This window comes from Aquarana catesbeiana, linkage group LG07 (genome assembly GCF_042186555.1).
Source record: "Aquarana catesbeiana isolate 2022-GZ linkage group LG07, ASM4218655v1, whole genome shotgun sequence".
NCBI classification, from domain to species: Eukaryota; Metazoa; Chordata; class Amphibia; order Anura; family Ranidae; genus Aquarana; species Aquarana catesbeiana.
The window spans coordinates 61,465,363-61,484,722 of record NC_133330.1 but is presented as its reverse complement, the minus strand read 5'-3'; the positions used below and the strand labels follow the sequence as shown (position 1 = coordinate 61,484,722).

The 19,360-nt window shown below is 44.4% G+C and overlaps 1 protein-coding gene and 1 pseudogene across 1 annotated transcript in view; both read left to right on the top strand.

Moving 5' to 3' along the window:
• The first annotated feature begins 7,306 nt into the window (after positions 1-7,306).
• Positions 7,307-7,425, top strand: LOC141104118 (5S ribosomal RNA; annotated as a pseudogene).
• Positions 7,426-10,868: 3,443 nt separating this feature from the next.
• TMF1 (TATA element modulatory factor 1) overlaps positions 10,869-19,360 on the top strand; it is a 61,210-nt gene continuing 52,718 nt past the window's right edge. Inside the window, exons 1-2 of the mRNA XM_073592209.1 lie at positions 10,869-11,139; positions 16,705-17,891. Of these exons, the coding sequence (XP_073448310.1) occupies positions 10,998-11,139; positions 16,705-17,891 (1,329 nt within the window). The 5' untranslated portion in view covers positions 10,869-10,997. The remainder of the gene's footprint in view (positions 11,140-16,704; positions 17,892-19,360) is intronic.

The following is a 19,360-nucleotide window of genomic DNA, read 5'->3' as shown; positions in this document are numbered from 1 at the left end:
GCACATGCTCAGTTGCTTTCCATTTTTAGGCATTGCCGAGTATGTAGAGGCCGATCTGCTGACAGCCTTAAAGCGGCATTAAAACCTAAAAATCCTTTACATCCAAGGAAGCAGCTTCTGTTTGATCTGCAATTGCCAAGGTGCTGCACATGTGAACAGTTATGACACCAGCAAATGTGACAGAAATCCTGGCATTCCAGGAATGTAACTGTTTTTTGAAACCGTTAGATCCATAGGTTTAGTTCCACTTAATAATTTACTGCTGTTCAGGGGCTCTGGACGTCAGCAAAATGGCAGCCTCCAGCAAGAAGGAACAAGAGCAATGCTGGAGGCAATTTACAGCACACACCAATTGTGGAAGCGTAATTATTGATGTGGAATGTATGAATTATTCTTTTATACATCAATACATCAATAGAACAATAGCACAATAAAAATTGTTCAGGTAGTCATCATAATAGAGATATAGGCCCTTCGGAAAGCCAACAATGACAATCAATCAATCATAAGATAAAACAAAGCATTAAGTGCTCTCAGACAGCGACTCTGACATAAATAACGGATGGCAATCATTAACAGAGGAGCTAGAAGTCATGAATCCAGCTGTTTTATTATAGTCAATGTATTAAAAGGACTGTGGGGGAAGAACAGGGGTGGTGGGGGTGTATCGCTTATCCAGTTATTAACTGTTGTAAGGAGCAACTAATGAAGAGACACTAATGAGTAAAGCATGCATCTCTGGTCATAATATAATAATGTATGTAAAGCCAAAACTCCTTTTTTGCATCGGAAAAAATAGTGAAAACTCAAACACCTATCCAGTTTTTTTTTTTTTTTTTGCTGTATTTGTCCTGATGGGGAGATTTCCCTTCACTTCCTGTTTTTGGGAAGCAACAGTAAATTTTGCTAAAAGGTTCATGAGTCCAGGTGGCCTCAGTGACTCATGGGCACTGCAGCCCTGCCTTGATTACCTCTTTGGTATGATGCAAATGGCAACGAACTTAGTTTTTAAGAATTTTAAAGAAATGGCTGTGTTTTGTACTCCTACATATTGTACTGTGGGTTAGCATTAATTACATATTTAAGATCTGTATGTACTATGGAGGAATTTCTTGAGTAGTATATTTATTAGTCTGTCTTCATTATAGGGCGCTGTTACTCTGCATTGATATACCCCTGAGGAAGAGAAAGATCTTACGTTGAAACATGTTGGGTATTTCTGTCATAAGATACCGTTCAACCTTGTTGATGGAGCATGCAGTAATGTGTAATTGATCCACATGTGCTGTACCCTGTGTATATGTAAGAGTCCTTTCACACTGACAGCACGGCCGCGTTAGTGGTAAAGCGCCGCTAGTTTTAGTGGCGCTTTACCGTCGTTTTAGAGGCACGTTTTTCGCCCGCTAGTGGGGCGCTTTTAACCCCCACAAGCGGCCGAATAAAGGGTTAAAATCGCCCACAAAGTGCTGCTGCCCATTGATTTCAATGAGCAGAGGCGCTTTGGGAGTGGTGGCTCCTAAGGTGCCCCAAAGAGACTTTTTTAACGTCCTGCCAACGCAGCTCCCTAGTGTGAAAACACTTGGGCTTTCACACTGGGACTGCTCATGAGGCGATATTTTTAGCGCTAAAGCGCCTGAAAAATGCCTCCAGTGTGAAAGGGGTCTAATAACAGCTACAATTGTTTGTAAACATTTTTTTTAAAGTGGATGTAAACCTGAATTTTTTTTTTTTTTATCATACTGTAGAGTATAAGATTTCCTATCATTTGAGCCCAGTCTTGCCACACTGAGTTAATCCAGCTCTGAGCAATCCCCTTTTATTGTTCAGTGAGAGAAATCTTGACAAACTGACAAAAACTTTGTCAAATACGCCCCCTTGCTGTGAATGACAGCCTAAGACACGGGCATTATTTTTTAATTCCCTCCCCCACTCCTTTCTTCAGCAGTTCTGCCAGGATTGGCTGTTCCACACCTCAGCATGATTTGGCATGCTGAAGTCATGTGGTTACTTTCTTGTCTTTTCACTGGATGTTAGAGATCATAGCAGAAGTTCAGTGTAAGAAATACACAGGAGAAAATGCATATTGACAAGGGGAGTGTAGAGGTGGGCGGGGAGTCTACTGACATCACGACTCCACCCTCCGAGCTCCAGACAACAGACCCACCCACAGAATATGCAGTTTTTCAGCTCTCATAACAGACATGTATATCCTTATAGATAACCCCTATGGCAGTAGTTTAGAAAGGATGACATTGGGTTTACATCCACTTTAACATTCTATTCTTTATTTTGTACCAATAAAGTAACATGTTTATTATGTAACACAGTCAACAACTCTTTCTTAATGCCCCAAATCTAGAAGGGTCATGTTTTGGTTTTGTTATACTGGGATGAGGGCATTTTCTGTAGTACCCCACTATACACTCACCGACAGGTACACCTGTTCAATTGCTTGGTAACACAAATTGTTAATAAGCCAATCATATGGCAGCAACTCAATGCATTTAGACATCTAGACGTGGTGAAGATGACTTGCTGAAGTTCAAACTGAGCATGCGAATGGGGAAGAAAGAGGATTTAAGTGACTGAACGTGCCATGGTTGTTGGTGCCAGACGAGTATTCCAAAAACTGCTGATCTACTGGGAAAACATCCAGTGAGGAGTGGTTGTGTGGACGAAAATGCCTTGTTGATGTTAGAGGAGAATGGGCAGACTGGTCCGATCCCCCATAAAAAAGACGCACCACTCCATCACCTGGGTGTCATCCCGACCTGCCCACATAGTAAGCTGGGTGGGCTGGGAGTCGGGAGATTATGGATGATGTAAAGAGGGAGGGATGTAACAGCAAACTGCAGCTTTTGGCTAAGGAGGTAGCAGGAGGCAGGCTGTACTGCATCCCAGCCAATGGGTGCACTGTCCAGTCCATCCATCTTTCTTTCTTTCTTTCTTTCTTTCTTTCTTTCTTTCTTTCTTTCATCCTCTTTTTCTTTCTTTCTCTCTCCCTCCATATCTTTCTTTCTTTCTTTCTTTCTTTCTTTCCTTCTTTCTTTCCTTCTTTTCTCTCTCTCTCTCCCTCCATCCCTCTTTCTCCCTCCATCCCTCTTTCTCTCTTTCTCCCTCCATCCCCCTTTTATTTCCTTCCTTCTCTTTCTTTCTCTCTCCCTCCCTCCATCTTTCTTTCTTTCTTTCTTTCTTTCGTTCTTTCGTTCTTTCTTTCGTTCTTTCTTTCGTTCTTTCTTTCTTTCCATCCCCTCTTTTGTTCTTTCTTTCTTTCCATCCCCTCTTTTGTTCTTTCTTTCTTTCCATCCCCTCTTTTGTTCTTTCTTTCTTTCCATCCCCTCTTTTGTTCTTTCATTCCTTCTTTCTTTCCATCCCCTCTTTTGTTCTTTCATTCTTTCTTTCTTTCCATCCCCTCTTTTGTTCTTTCATTCCTTCCTTCTTTCTTTCTTTCCATCCCCTCTTTTGTTCTTTCATTCCTTCCTTCTTTCTTTCTTTCCATCCCCTCTTTTGTTCTTTCATTCCTTCCTTCTTTCTTTCTTTCCATCCCCTCTTTTGTTCTTTCATTCCTTCCTTCTTTCTCCCTCCATCCCTCTTTTGTTCTTTCATTCCTTCCTTCTCTTTTTCTTTCCTTCTCTTTTTCTTTTTTTCTCCCCCTCCCTTTCTCTCTCTCCCCCCTCCCTTTCTCTCTCTCTCCCCTCCCCCCTCTCTCTCTCTCTCCTCTCCCCCCTCTCTCTCCCCCCTCTCTCTCCCCCCTCTCTCTCTCCCCTCTCTCCCTCTCTCCCCTCCCTCCCTCTCTCTCTCTCTCTCTCTCTCTCTCTCTCTCTCTCTCTCCCCCCCTCTCTCTCTCTCTCTCTCTCCCCTCTCCCCCCTATCTCTCTCCATCCCTTTCTTTTTTTCCTTCCTTCTCTTTTTCTTTCTCTCGCTCCCTCCTTCGCTCTCTCTCCTTCCATCCCTCTTTCTTCCTTTTTTTTTTTTTTTTTACTTTCTGTCTGCCTCTTTATTTTTCCCTATATTTCTTTAATCGTACATCACGGGACACAGAGCCATAGTAATTACTATGTGGGTTATAGTCCACCTTCAGGTGCTGGACACTGGCACACCCTAAACAGGAAGTTGCCTCCCTATATAACCCCTCCCATACCGGGAGTATCTCAGTTTTTTTGCCAGTGTCTAAGGTGCTGGTCACGAGTGAAGATGTGCTGTGCTGAGCTCCACTGGAGCAATCCTTGCTGGGGCTAGCTATGCAGCCGGATCCATTCAAAGTGTCTTTTAGGCCGAATTGAATGGTACCTGGGCCTTGTGTCCAAAGAAACAAGGTTTTTCCTGTAAACGCTCCTCTTTTTAGAGAGCTGGACCCCGGGATCCAGTACTTTTGGTATTAAGGCCATAAAGTTTTACTGGCGGAGGTGCTATTACAGGTCCAGGATTGTGGGGTCCCCGGCTCCTGAAGGTTTGTTAATGGAACCCACCATGAAGGGTGAAGATTGGGTCTGTTGGTTTTTACCACAGAAAACCCTGCGGCGGGAAAGGTAAGTGGAGTTTTCTAAGAATTTTTTGAATTTTCTTATGAAATGTCTCCTTTACTTAGTAAATGTTGTCATGCCTAAGTGTCACCACTGGGGGCTGTATGGAGCACATACCTTCTCATGCCATGCTTCCTCAAGAGATCACGCTGTGTCCGGAGCAGCAGACTTCTTTTTCTCTCCAGCCATTTTTTTCCCCTCACATGACGATCCTGTAGGATCAGAGGCCTGTGCTCGCGCGGTAAAGCTCTTTTTAAAAAAAAAAAAAAAAAAAGGAGGGGGGCCGAAGGTGATGGAGGGGGGCGGAGCTTGGAGCAGCGTTGGCTTTCTCCAACGTCCAGTGCGGGAATGTGTTTTTTAAAACACCATTATTACTGCTGCAGGCTGAGGGAGGGACACAACAGCGTAGAGGGGCATGAAAGAGGTTTGGTGACACAAGCATTCCTTTTGACACATTTACTATTGCATCAGGCTGAGCATTAATAGCAGCGGCAGGGCTGGACTATTGCTCAAGCAGTGGATGCGATTTCTTCTGGTGGTACCTCTGCTTTGTGCATCGCTATGGTCAGAAGGGGGGGTTGAAACACCCCCAAAAAAAGAGCTAAAAGGGTTTCCCTCAAGCTCTGGAAAGCCTACTCTACAAATTCTCCCCAGAGAGGGGGTGGCTGGTCAGAGTGAGCATTGGGGCCATGAAATGTTTGCAACTGTTTTCAACACTGCAGCCCCTGTTCATTTTACTAAAGATCTTTTTTTCCTCAGCCATGGTAGGTTTAAAAAAAAACAAAACAAAGTTTAGCGGCTTTAATCGCATCTCAGTGTGGTCAAGATGCGACAGGTTCTCTTCCATTTTCCTAGGACCCTCAAACTGAGGAACTAGGGGCAGGAGAAGACGAATTCCCTCAGGGGACCGTGGTGAGGCTGATGACTCCTCTTCTGAGGTGTCAAATGCGGGAGAGTCAGCTTTCACAATCTGTAAGATTGATGGTACAATTTCTTGCTGAATGATCCGCTCCACATTTATGTACCCTTAACAGAGTGTTTTGGTTCGCTAAAGCCTCCTCAAGCTGTGCATGCTTTTTCTAGTCCATTCTTTGTTGAAAAAGTTTCTTTGTTCTGGAGGATCACCCAGATAAGCATTATTTTCCTTTCTAAAAAGTTTTCACACTTCATCCTATGGTAGAGAAAATTCACTAAGTAGGGTATACCGGCAATTGACGCTACTAAATCCTTTGTGAATAAGTTTGACTTGTCCGGCAGACAATACTCAAATACTTAGGGATCCAACGGATAAAAGGTTGGAATTCCTATTTTAAAAAAAAACACTTTTTTTCTGGCAGATTGAGTGTCTCAGCCTGCGCTGACAGTAATTGGTTAATCGTTGAAGGACCAGTTTAAACAGGTGTTCAATATTATCCTGCTCAGAAGGCCCCAGAGGCAGCTTTATGTTTGCAATAGTTGCTATGACAGATTCTATCCTTTAGGCCTTGCGCCCTTCGCTAAACGTCATGCAAGAAACTCCTGGCTAATCTTCCTTTTTGTGGTGAAACAGCTATCTGGGGATATTTTGCATACTATATCCAAAGAATTCTAGTGAAAAAGTGCCCCTTTTGCCATTTAAGTGAAGGAGTAAATGTATTTTCGTTTCAAAGCTCCTTCTTCTGTGCCAGGAGCATCAGCCTCCAGGCAGTCATGACGGCTTCTGCCGTCAGATTCAAAAGGTAATCCTCAGGGTTAACCCCAGGGTCAAAAGAGGTCTTGGGGGAGGAAGCCTACAAGATACTGAAGCCTCCATATGAGGAGGTGCCCCCGCTTGCTCAATAGGGGAATTCTTCTGCAGTTCTCAGGGATCTGGCAGAAGGAGTGTCAAGAAGAATGGGGGACTTCCTCAATAGCTCCAAGGTACAAACTGGCATTCCAAAAGTTTCCGTCTCCTCGTTTTCTCAGATCAAACGTTCCTAAGGATCCAGAAAAAGAGAAGTCTTTCTCTCAAGCACTGGACCATCTTTTGGCAAAAAGTGTTCATGGTGGCCCCCATGTAAGAGCAGAGGTTGGGGTTTGGTTAAATCCAAATGGACATTCTGGATCTCAAAGATCTAAATTCAATTCCTGAATATAACCACTCTTTTTTTTGCATGAAGTCAATCCAATCAGTTATCTCCATCCTACAAGGAGGAGAACTTCTGGCGTCAATCGACATCAAAGATGCATATCTCCATATGCCTATTTCCTCGTTCACTAGTAATATCTACTTTTCAAAGTCGGAAATCTTCATTTTCAGAGTGTAGCTCTGCTTTCCAATCTAGCTGCCCTACCTCAAGTACAAAGGTTCTGGCTCCTCTTCTAGCCAGATTGAGGGCCCAAGGTATAACGATTATTGTTTACCTAGTCGATCTGTTCTTGATAGACCAGTCAGTAGCCCGCTTAGACCAAAGTATGGTCAGCACCATCGACTACCTGGAATATCTAGGTCGGATTCTCAACCTAGGAGAAATCTTCTTTAAAACCATGAAGAAGGCTAAAATACCTGGGTCTGATCATAGGTACACCCAGAAAAGGGTATTCGTACCCCAGGCAAAGATCAGCGCCATAAAGGAACTGATTTAGGTGATCGAAGCAAGATAAATTTCTCCTATTTAACTTTGCATGAGGTTGTTAGGAAAGATGGTGGCTTCATTTGAGGCCGTTCCTTATGCTCAGTTTCATCAAGACTGCTGCAAAACAGTATCCTATTGGCTTGAAACAAAGGGTTCAAGCTCTACATTCCCAATGTGTCTGACTCCAAAGCCTACGGCCACATCACCCTGATAGAGCCCGATCTCGTCTGATCTTGGAGGCTAAGCAGGGTCGGGCCTGGTTAGTACCCGGATGAAAAACCACCTGGAAATACCAGTTGCTGTAGGATGGGTGCGCCAGAGCCTCAGTTTATGGTTAATATCCAAAAATCTGCAAAGGGGAAAATCCTTCCTTCAATTACCTGGGAAATAGTAACAACATATGCCAACCTTTTTTGTTTAGGTTGGGTAACAGTCCTGAAAGAGGCAACTGTCCAAGAGAAGTGGCCCAGATCAGAAATGGCCTTGCCCTTTAACATTTTAGAAATTCGGGCAGAGCACTTGGTCCTGAGTACCTGAATGTTCAGTTTACAGTATTGTCCTGCCAGGATTCAATTCGTCAATGCCACAGCAATGGCCTATATTAATCACCAAGGGGGCACAAAAAGTTGTGCGGCCCAGAGAAAGATGAATCATATCCTATCTTGGGCAGAAAACAATGCACTTTGCCTATCGGCAGTCTTCATTCTAGGAATAGAGAATTGGCAGGCGGACTACTTGAGTAGTTGTTCCCGGGAGAATGGTTCCTTCACCCCGATATCTTCCTGTCAATATGTCAAAGATGGGGGATCCCAGATATAGATCTGTTTGCGTCCAGGTTCAACAAAGAAATCAACCACTTTGTGTAAAGATCAAAGGATCCACTAGCATGCGAGACAGATGCCTTACTATTCCCATGGAATCGGTTCTCACTGATTTATGCATTCCCTCCTATTCTGCCTGCGTCCACAACTTCTTCGCAGGATCAAGCAGGAAGGGAAGCCATTGATTCTTGTGACCCCCAGCGAGGCCCAGGAAATCTTGGTATGCAGAGATCGTAAAGATGGCAGTAGGGGACCCATGGACCCTACCATTACGGCCAGAGGCCAGACCTTCTCTCGCAAGGTCTGGAGTTCCATCCTACTTTACAAGGCTGTCAGGTTCAGTAGTTTTCTACCTTGGTTAATGCAAGGGAGCCGGCCTCCATAATTATATATTATGGAGTCTGGGAAACATATGTCTCCTGGTGTGAAACCAGGAGCTGCACCCGAGGAAATAGGTCAAAGGTAGAGTCCTTGACTTTCTGCAGATGGGGTGAGAAATAAAGCTGGCCTTGAGTGCTTTCTAAGGACAGGTCTTGGCCTTATCGGTTTTATTTCAACGACCTCTTGCTTCGCATTCTTTGGTTCGTAACTTTATTCAGGGGGTAACATGGCTTAATCTCTGGTTAGGTAACCCCTGAACCCTTGGGACTTGAAATTAGTTTTGTCGGCATTACAAAACAGCCTTTTTTTGGCCCGATACGACATATTCCCTTGGTCCTTTTTTGACAAGGAAACTATTTTTTTCTGGTAACCATATCTGCTGCAAGAAGGGTATCCGAATTGGCTGCTCTTTTTTTGTAAAGAGCCATATTTTTATTATGCACAAGGATAAGGTAGTATTGCGTCCTCATCCTAACTTTTTACTAAAGGTTTTATCATCAGGTTTTTATCTAAACCAGGATATTGTTCTACCTTAATTTTTCCAGAACCCAGTTCTTTGGAAGAAAAATCACTACATTCTCTTGATGTAGTGAGAGCAGTCAAAGTCTACTTAAAAGCGATTTCTCAGATTCGGAAAACAGATATTTTGTTCGTGTTGCCTGAAGGTCCTAAAAGAGGACAGGCAGCATCGAAATCTACTATTCTAAATAGATTTGACAAGCAACCATCCAAGCTTATGTTTTAAAGAGGTTTATTCCACCCTCTCAAATCAAAACGCACTCCTCTAGGGCTGTTAGTGCTTCGTGGTCAGTGCATCACCAAGCCTTCATGGCTCAATTCTGCAAGGCCGCAACTTGGTCTTCAATCCATACATTTAAAAGATTCTATCTGGTGGATGTAAAAAGACATGAGGATGTCGCCTTTGGGCGCAGTGTACTGCAGGCAGCAGTATAAATCCTCTGTTCTCATGGTGCCCTACTTTGGTTGTGTCTCCCGCCCCTCAGTTGGCATTGCTCTGGGACATCCCACATAGTAATTACTATGGCTCTGTGTCCTGTGATGTACGATGAAAGAAAATAGGATTTTTATAACAGCTTACCTGTAAAATCCTTTTCTTTTGAAATACAACACATGTGGGACACAAAGGTCCCTCCCCTCTATCTAGTATAAACGTGTATTGCTTTGCTACAAAACTGAGATACTCCCAGTATGGGAGGGGTTATATAGGGAGACAACTTCCTGTTTAGGGTGTGCCAGTGTCCAGCACCTGAAGGTGGACTATAACCCCCTTAATAATTACTATGGCTCTGTGTCCTGTGATGTACTTCAAAAGCAAAGGATTTTACAGGTAAGCTATTATAAAAATCCTATTATTACAACGTTCTCCACTATGTAAGTCATCTCAGGCTCTATTTAACCACACCCTTTTAAGCTATGCATAATATTCAGCGTAACTTAAAGTGTTACTAAACCCAGTAATGTAAAAAGATTCTTTTTACATTAAAATATTGCCACCATATACCTTTTGGATGATCTGTATACCACGGTCAGTGATAAACTGCACAGTTTCTCCAGTGCTGAGAATTCAGGTAGGAGGAGATTTCCATTTCAGCCTGTATACACGCCCATGTTTGATGTCAATATCATGTGACCTGGCTAGGCCTGAGAACAAGTAATTATTCCCTTCAGCATAAAAGACACAACTGAGCATGTGCAGGTCAGCTACTCTGCCTATGTTAGCCGGTGTTTCGTCACATTCGGCTACCCATCACATTTTGCTACCCGCTAGAGTGCGCATGCGCACCGCCGCCATATGCGTTCCAACACTGTTGTATGACACCGCTTTGCCACAGGGCCGCTCGCCACGCTTCGGGCAGGGCCTCGCTTCCTTTGGCATAATTGTAATCTGACTCTATGTCCACTTGGATGGTGGGGCCTGAACCTGAACTGAGGGGTGTGACCACAAAATTCTGCGCAAGCGCAGATCGCCAGTGTTGGAACGCATATGGCGGCGTCGGGCTTGCGCAGTCCAGTGGGTAGCCAAATCTGATGGGTCGCCATATGTGACATAACACCAGCCTTCCCCAGAAAGACCCTGCAGGAGGGGGAGGATCGGTGCATATGGGATAAAACAGCCTTTTTACACAATGCAGAAGATTAACCCCTTAAGTTCCACAGTGGGTATAACAAGCATGCTATGCTGCATATACAGACTGATTTCACTGTTGTGGGTTCAGTAACACTTAACTATGCCTATTTTTCGCTGTGGTGTGAGTGGATGTTTATTATGTAACACAGTCAACAACTGTTTGTTAAAATCCCAAATCTACAAGAGTAATGTTCTGGTTCTGTTATACTGGTATGAGGGCAATTTCCACTATATATCTGATGTTCTCTGAATGGAAAGCTCTACAAGTGTCGGTTGGAGGTAAAGATTCTATTGCTGGCCGTGGAATCCTCCCTGACACTGACAGGTCACATGTTGTCCCCGCCCCTGACACTGACAGATCACATGTTGTCCCCGCCTCCTGCAATCACGTGAGCCGCCGTCGGGAAGGCTGCCAGTGTCGCCGTGTGATGACGTCAAGGTCGGGATTTGTTTACTGCTACGTGTTCGGGAAGTGGAGGCGGCTGGGCTCCCGGGGAGAGGAGGGGGCGGTGGAGGCCACACCGGCACCATGAGCTGGTTCAACGCCTCTCAGCTCTCCAGCTTCGCCAAGCAGGCGTTGTCCCAGGCGCAGAAGTCCATAGACCGGGTGTTGGACATCAAGGAGGACGAGACTGCCTGGGCTGACTCCATTATCACCCCCTTCCAGGACGGTAAGGGAATCCCCCACTTCACACACTGTTACCATGACACCCACAGCTGTCACTTCTCCACCAATGTGGGCTCCATAATAATCTCCTTAGCAGATCTTCACCCTGAATGTTGGACTTCCCTGCCTCTTCCTGCTAAAATTCTTATGTAGGAGAGAATTGCTTCCCACCTCTGTCTTGCAACACATCTGTGCATGGTTTCCCAGGCATGTGCAAAGACTGCAACAAAGGGAGTCTGAAAGCTTGCTTGTATTTGTGCTTATGTAGGAAATCATGGGTGCATGCTGGCTCTGCCAGGACTAATGACGGGCTCAGGCGTGTTCGGATTGTACCTGCCTAGGATGCAGTCACTGCACATTGCCAATCAAAGGTAGCGTGTGTATGTGCAACTACAGGCCGGGAAATACCTCACTGTTTATGATTGGCGGTGTGCAATGACGGCTTCCTGGCAGGCACAGTCCGAACACGCCTGAGCCCATCATTATAGCGGAGTTCCAGGCTTTTTTTTTTTTTATTTTAATTAAAAGTCAGCAGCTACAAAAAGTTTAGCTGCTGACTTTTAGTAAACACACACTTACCTGTTCCACAGTCCAGCGATGCAGCCGCACGGAGCTCCGCTCCTCGCCGCATCCATTGGAACTGTGTGCACGGCCGGGCGCGCACTGCGCGTGCGCTCTCCCAGTGGACAGGCAGTCTTCTGGGACCTGTCACGTGTCCCAGAAGATTGCAGAGAGGAGGAGTCGCATAGGTGGAAGGAGGAAGTGGGACAGGAAGTCGCTGTCTAAAGTAGTCACCCACTCCACCCCCCACCCCCCCCCCCAATAAAAAAATTACGTTCCAAATGTGGCATGTAAGGGGGGGAGGAGTGCTTAAAGCGGAAGTTCCACTTTTGGGTGGATCTCCGCTTTAACCGGACCCGAAGTCTTCGCTTCCAGAAAACTCTTGCTTTAATCATATTCTCCAGGTGTTAATTGGTCGGGCGTTCGACTGGTGTTCCCTACCCCCGTCCACCCCTTGTGAAAATTTCAGAACCACGTCCCGCCATGAGACTGGTTATTTAAGTAAACTAGTCACTGTTAGTCTCAAGCAACTGTTCTGAAGTTTGGATAGGGTGAGTAATAACCTTCTTCATATATATATATTTTTTTTATATCCATATGTGCCCCAATTGGGGAGATTTCCCTTCACTTCCTCTCCCATAGCCAAAGCAGGAAGTGAGAGGGTATGCCTCCAAAGTGAGGAAATCCTGTGGTGACGCCAGAACTAGTGTCCCCATTGGAAGCTTTCCCCTCTATTCTTCTAGTGACAACCCAAAATTTGGGCTTTTCTCTTGAAAATGACAAATAGAGTGAATCTCTCTAACGGGGCCACAGAAAGCAGTGAAAACATGCCCTTTTTTGCGATATGGCACTGCGTCGCTTTAACTGACAATTGCGCGGTCGTCCGACGTACTCAAAATTGACATCCTATTTTCCTCACAAATAGAGCTTTCTTTTGGTGGTATTTTATCACCTCTGCAGTTTTCATTTTTTGCGCTATAAACAAAAAAAGAGTGACAATTTTGGAAAAAAAACAATATTCTTTACTTTTTGCTATAATAATTATCCCCAAAAAAATATAAAAAAATGAATTTCCTCAGGTTAGGCCAATATGATCTACATATTTTTTGGTAAAAAAAAAATCGCAATTAGCGTATATTGATTGGTTTGCACAAAAGTTATGAAGTCTACAAATAGGGGATAGATTTATGGCATTTTTATTATTAAATTTTTTTTGTTTATTAGTAATGGCTGCGATCTGCGCTTTCTTTTTTTTATATATCGTGACTGCGACATTGCGGCGCACAGATCGGACACTGTTGACACTATTTTGGGACCATTGACATTTATACATCAATCGGTGCTATAAAAATGCTTACTGTGTAAATGTCACTGGCAGGGAAGGGGTTAAACACTAGGGGGCAATCAAGGGGTTAACTGTGTTCCCTCAGCATGTTCTAACTGTAGGGGGATGGGCTCACTGGCACATGACAGAGAATTATCACAACCATGCCTTGAATGTAAGTCCTCATGCACACAGACGTTTTTACAGCTGCTTTTTTGAGCTTTTTTTGCAGCTTAAAAAGGCCTGTCTATGTTAGTCTATGGCTTCATGCCCACCTAGGCGTTTTTGAGCTGCAAGTGGCATAGGCGTTTTTAAGCTGTAAAAAAAACCCAGGACCAGTGGGTTCTGAAAGACGTTTTTCAGCTGTAAAAACGCTCTAACGCTGAAAAACGCTCAAAAACGTCATTCACCAACGTTTTTCAGCGTTTTTGATCCATTGAAAAAAAAAAAAAAAAAAAAAATTTGAAAAAAAAAAAAAAAAACGTTCAAAAACGCTCAAACGCTAAAAAACGCTATTGCAAAAACGCTGAAAAAAGTTTTAAAAAATCACTGCAAAGATACTGGCGTTTTCATAACATTTTTTTAACAGCCTGTGTGCATGAGGGCTAAGGATGAGCTCAGGCGTGTTCGTAACTCCACATGCTCGCGCCCACCAGGAAGCTGACACTCCACAGCGCTAATCACAGGCAGTGAGACATTTCCTGATCTGTGTAGCTGCAGATCGGGAAATGTCTCACTGCCTGTGATTAGCCCTGTGGAGTGTCGGTTTCCTGGCGGGAGCGGGCACGTGGAGTTGCGAACACACCTTAGCTCATCCTTACTTGAATGTAACTGTTTGATTTAGTCCTGCTTTAAAGTGGAGCTCCACCCAAAGGGGGAACCTTTTACTTGTCCCCCTCCCGCTGCCACATTTGGCACTTTTTGTGGGGAAGGCTGGAGCGGGTACCTTGATTTGACAGGTACCCGCTCCCACTTCCGGGTAAGATCAGCGATCTATGACATCATCTATTCCTTTCCTTACAATGCCGGCGCCTGCACCTGAATCCGATTGACGAATCGGCTCGGGGTGCTGACATCGCGGGATCCCTGGACAGGTAAGTGTCCTTACATTAAAAGTCAGCAGCTACAGTATTGGAAGCTGCTGCTTTGTTATAATATATATATTTTTTTGTACAGACTGGAGCTCCTCTTTAAATAGCCTTCTTTATTTAGCTTCATTTTATGTGAACCTGCACTTCAGTTTAATGGTCAAATGTCACATAAAGTGTGACAGTTGTTGCCCAGTCAACTGTTTGACCTGGCACAACTGTCTCCAAGATCCATTTTCACAAAGAAAGAGATCTTGTAGGGAAATACACTCAATTTCAACTGCCTTGTGCACGTGAATGGCAAAAAATAAATTGGAACCAAAGTACTCATCAGGAACTTCACTGATTTCCGTTATATAAGTTGCCTTTCAAAAACAGCTGGCCAGTTGGTGACTGGCTCCCCTTTGACAGGAACCACATGGCCAAATGCTATGGGATTTTTTTTTTTAGATTATGTATTTGATAAAATGTGTTTTTAGCTCCCTTGTATTTTATCATGAGGGAACTAGGAACATAGTTTTCTGCAGGAATAATAAGTAATTGATCATGTTTTATCATGCTTTAGCTCAGCCCTCAAAAATTCCACTCGCCTGCTCGCCTTTTTACGAGTGGATTTTAAGGGCTGGCGAGCTATGGCTGCCCGGGAGCGGGGGGCGAGCACCGCAGGCAGGGGGCCTGTATGGGAGCCATTCTCCCAGTGATTTTAGGGGAAGAGAGAGGAGAGCTGCCGCCTGTATTGGTCAGAGTGCTGGGAACATAACAACAGCTTTCATTTCAATAGCTGTGTGTTCCCCACCGCGCACTGTCAAATTCAGCCCCTCTTTTCCGGGCACTCTGATAGACAGAGATTGAACTAGTGATCTGTCTATCAAAGTTCCCTGGACAAGGGGGAGGGGCTATTGAGATGAAAGCTGTTATTTTCCCGGTACTCTGATCAACCGGGCGGCGGCTCTCCTCTCTCTTTCGCTGCACTGGGGACACAGGCTGCACTGGCAGGCACACCCCCTTCATTACCGTTCTGGTTTTCAGTGCTGTGATAGTTTGACTGACTATTACTTAGTCATGCAGTAGTGTACCCAAATTAGTATGGCACTGTATTAGGCCTGGTTCACACCTATGCAGGTTGCAGTTGGTGCATATTCCAGGTGCATTTTGCTATTTTCAATACACGTTTTTGATCCATTGAAGTCTATGGATCCAAAAACACAACCTGCTGGTCCCTGGCCCTTTCCATAAAATGCACAGATGTGAACGTGACCCATAAGCAAACATGTTCAATGGACTGTAGTGTGTTTCTGCAAAACCTCCCCTCCCCATCATTGGTTGTCATTGGCACTTTAAACTAGGGATCGACCGATATCGTATTTTCGGTGCCAATACGATACTGATATATTGTGGCCACCAGTCAGGGCGATAGCCAATATTGTCTGCCGATATTCTGTACATTTAAGAAATTTTACACTTCTTTTTGTTTTTTATTTTTTATCCCTGTTATTTCTGTCACAAGGAATGTAAACATCCCTTGTGACAGTAATAGGCAGTGACCACAAACCTCTCCACTTCAATTGAAAGTATTCAAAACTTTAAGATCAGCGTTTTTGAATACTTTATATTTTTAAAAACTGGCGCCTTTAAGATGCCAGTAATCTGGGAAGTGATGAGGCTTCCGGGTTACTAGATCCGAGACCTGAACAAAGCATCGGCTTTGTTCTGGTCTTCGGCTAGCTGGCGTACGTGCTGGCTGGTTGCTCGGGCGTCCTAGTGGGACGGGAGCGGCTGGGGGTGTGGGGGGAAATGTCCCCTCCCGCTGCTTGTAATAACAGCCGATCTCACAATCATTGGTGGTCATTGGCCCTTTAAAAACTAAATGAATACAAGTCTGGGGTGCTGCTGCCTTTCCCTTCCCTTGCCTCTACCATTGTGAGAGGAACAGGGGGGCTGGATTGTTTACACTTATGATCCATGTGATTGGTTTGCAGCTATCAAAAGGAACAGAGTCACTCTGATAGGCTCTGTGCCTTTTTTTTTTTTTTTTTTTTGTGATCTGCGCTGCACAATGCATTCACAGACACAGTAAGCACTCCTGGTGTGCATCCCCTCTGTAGACATGGAGGATTTTAATTTAAACATCCTGTAGAGTATTAGGCTCCCTGACAAGCTGTTTTACTACAATTGTCATTCAAGAGGTGTTAATGCAAACAATTGTAATTTTTTTTAGAGGCTTTGCATTCTATAGCTAGGAGGCATGGTTGCCTTAAAGAAGTCCAGCCTGAGCTTTTTAGACTTAGCTTCTCTTCTGGGTCACAGGAGTACAACTCCTTTTGTACTCCTGTGACCCGTTTTCAGCGGAGAGTGGTCTGAAGACCGCTCTCCGCTGACGTCACTGCCGTCAGTCGAGGCAGCGCGTCATCCCGACTTCAGAAGTCTGGATCTGCCAGGTGCCTTGACTGATGGCAGTCTCAACGCCTTAGCGAGCCGCTGAGACGGCCGCTCCCTGCCCCTCTATAGCTCAGCGCTCCAATGAGCATGGAGGAGCAGAACACAAAACAGTCACGCTCTGTTTAGGAGGTATTAACACTTATTTTTTTATTCTCAGGCACCAGTTCGCTTAAGGGGAGCTGGGAGAATTCTAACTGGGGAGCAAATTTAGAAGAGACCCAAACGCAAGTAGTTTTAACGCCAACGGCCATAACCAAACCAGTCAGACGAACTGTAGTGGACGAATCTGAGAATTTTTTCGGTGCCTTTCTTTCCTCATCAGAGGTTAGCCCTGGTACAGTTAGTTCTGTGGTATCCAAGCCCCCCACCAAGTCTCAAAGACCGAAAGAAGAAGTAAAAGAGACATCACCCAAGCCTGTACTCCAAGTCAGACAGGAAAATGCTGAAGATGATGAAAAGACATCGCAACCGACAAGCCCAGCCCAAAGTCTGACAGAAGTTGACTTGTCTGGAGAGGACTTGATACTGGTGGAGCCGGAGGATTTATTAGAGGAGAAATGTGATCCTACAAAAACCAACCAGGACTCTGATGGGAATTCTGAAAGTCTTAAAGGCCATTCGGACCCTGAACCAGAAGATGAACCTAATGGTTCAGTGGCTCCACCAGAAACTAAGGACAATGCACTGGATCTAAAAGACCAAAAAATTGAGGATAGGCAAAGCAACACCCCATCTCCTCCCGTTAGCAACTTCTCCTCTGGCACCTCAACAACTAGTGATATAGAGGTATTAGACCATGAAAGTGTGATCAGCGAGAGCTCTGTCAGCTCCAGGCAGGAGGTCGGTGATGCCAAGGGCAACCTCAACTTAATGCAGAATTCTTTCCAGCTCTTATCTCCCTCCGTGGAATACGGTCGTTTGGATGAGTTTCAGAAACTCACAGAAAGTTGCTCTTCCTCCGATGCCTTTGAAAGGATAGACTCTTTCAGCGTGCAATCGCTGGACAGTCGCAGCATAAGCGAAATCAACTCCGATGACGAGCTGCCAGGCAGAGGATGTACACTGGTCGCCATGGCAGTTAGCTCTTCCACACCAAGCTTGGATGTTACTGACTCCACAGAAAGCAAAACCGATGAGGAAGGTAATGAAACACTACTTATGCACTCTAGTGACGATATAGAGATGGAAGAGAGTGGAAGAAGTGCAACTCCTGTGAACTCAGAACAGCCGGATCTCCTGGTTACTGCACTCCAGACACATGAGATTAAGGATGAAGTGTTAGCTGAGCTGCAAGAGGATAGCAGCCAGCCAAAGGTTGATTACACACTGGAAGATCTGCAAAAGGTAATAAAGAATTGGTTATCAGTGAACTGTACTGTTTGCTGAGATTAATCCTTGAATGTCAGCTAATAAGCATTGCATTTTTTTTAAAGTGACCCTGTTGCAAAAGAATGGGAAAAAAAAAATGGAACAAAAAAAAAAGCTGCTCCTGTAAAAGATTACACTTCATACTTGCCTGTTCCAGCATCTATTTGTAGAATCTTTTGTGGGTTTCTGTGTAAAGTCACCCAAAGGATTGTCACATATGACACATCCATGCATTGGATGCTTGTGTCTTCTGCTGTGTTCTGTGGTTCCTCCCAATTTGCCTGTGTTGACAACAGGCTGGCAGGTGGAATTGAGGAACATAAAAGATTAAACTTAGTCAGGCAGTATCTTTACATATAACACACTTCGGGTGTTTCAAATGCCCCTGTCCCCCACTGCGTCCTGTAGGTTCAGTTGTGGTCTTAAGTTTACATACTCTGGCAGAATTTATGATTTCTTGGCCATTTTTCAGAGAATATGAATGATAACACAAAAACATTTCTTTCACTCATGGTTAGTGTTTGGCTGAAGATATTTATTATCAATCAACTGTGTTTACTGTTTTTTAAATCATAATGGCAACAGAAAAGACTCAAATTACCCTGATTAAAAGTTTACATACCCCAATTCTTAATACTGTGTCCACTTTAAGATCAATGACAGCTTGAAGTCTTTTGTGATATTTGTGGTTGAGGCTCTTTATCTTCTCAGATGGTAAAGCTGCCCATTCCTCTTGGCAAAAGCCTCCAGTTCCTGTAAATTCTTGGGCTGTCTTGCATGAACTGCACGTTTTGAGATCTCCCCAGAGTGGCTCAATGATATTGAGGTCAGGAGACTGAGATGGCCACTCGAGAACCTTCACTTTATTCTGCTGTAGCCAATGACTGGTCGACTTGACCTTGTGTTTTGGATCCTTGTCATGTTGGAATGTCCAGATATGTCCCATGCGCAGCTTCCTGGCTGATGAATTCAAATGTTCCTCCAGTATTTTTGGATAACATACTGCATTCATCTTGCCAATAATTTTGACCAAATTTCCTGTGCCTTTTTGTAGCTCACACATCCCCAAAACATCAGCGATCCACCTCCGTGTTTCACAGTAGGAATGGTGTACCTTTCATCGTAGGCCTTGTTGACTCCTCTCAAAATGTAGCGTTTACAGTTGTGGCCAAAAAGCTCAATTTTGGTCTCATCACTCCAAATGACTTTGTGTCAGAAGGTTTGAGGTTGGTCTCTGTGCTGTTTGGCATATTGTAAGCGGGATACTTTGTGGCATTTGCGTAGTAATTACTTTCTTCTGGCGACTCGACCATGCAGCCCATCATTCTTCAAGTGCCTCCTTATCATCAGAACCCCTCATTTTCCACTTCTTGATTAGAGTTTGAACACTGCTGATTGTCAGTCTCATTTCCTTGGATATCCTTTTATATCCCTTTCCTGTTTTA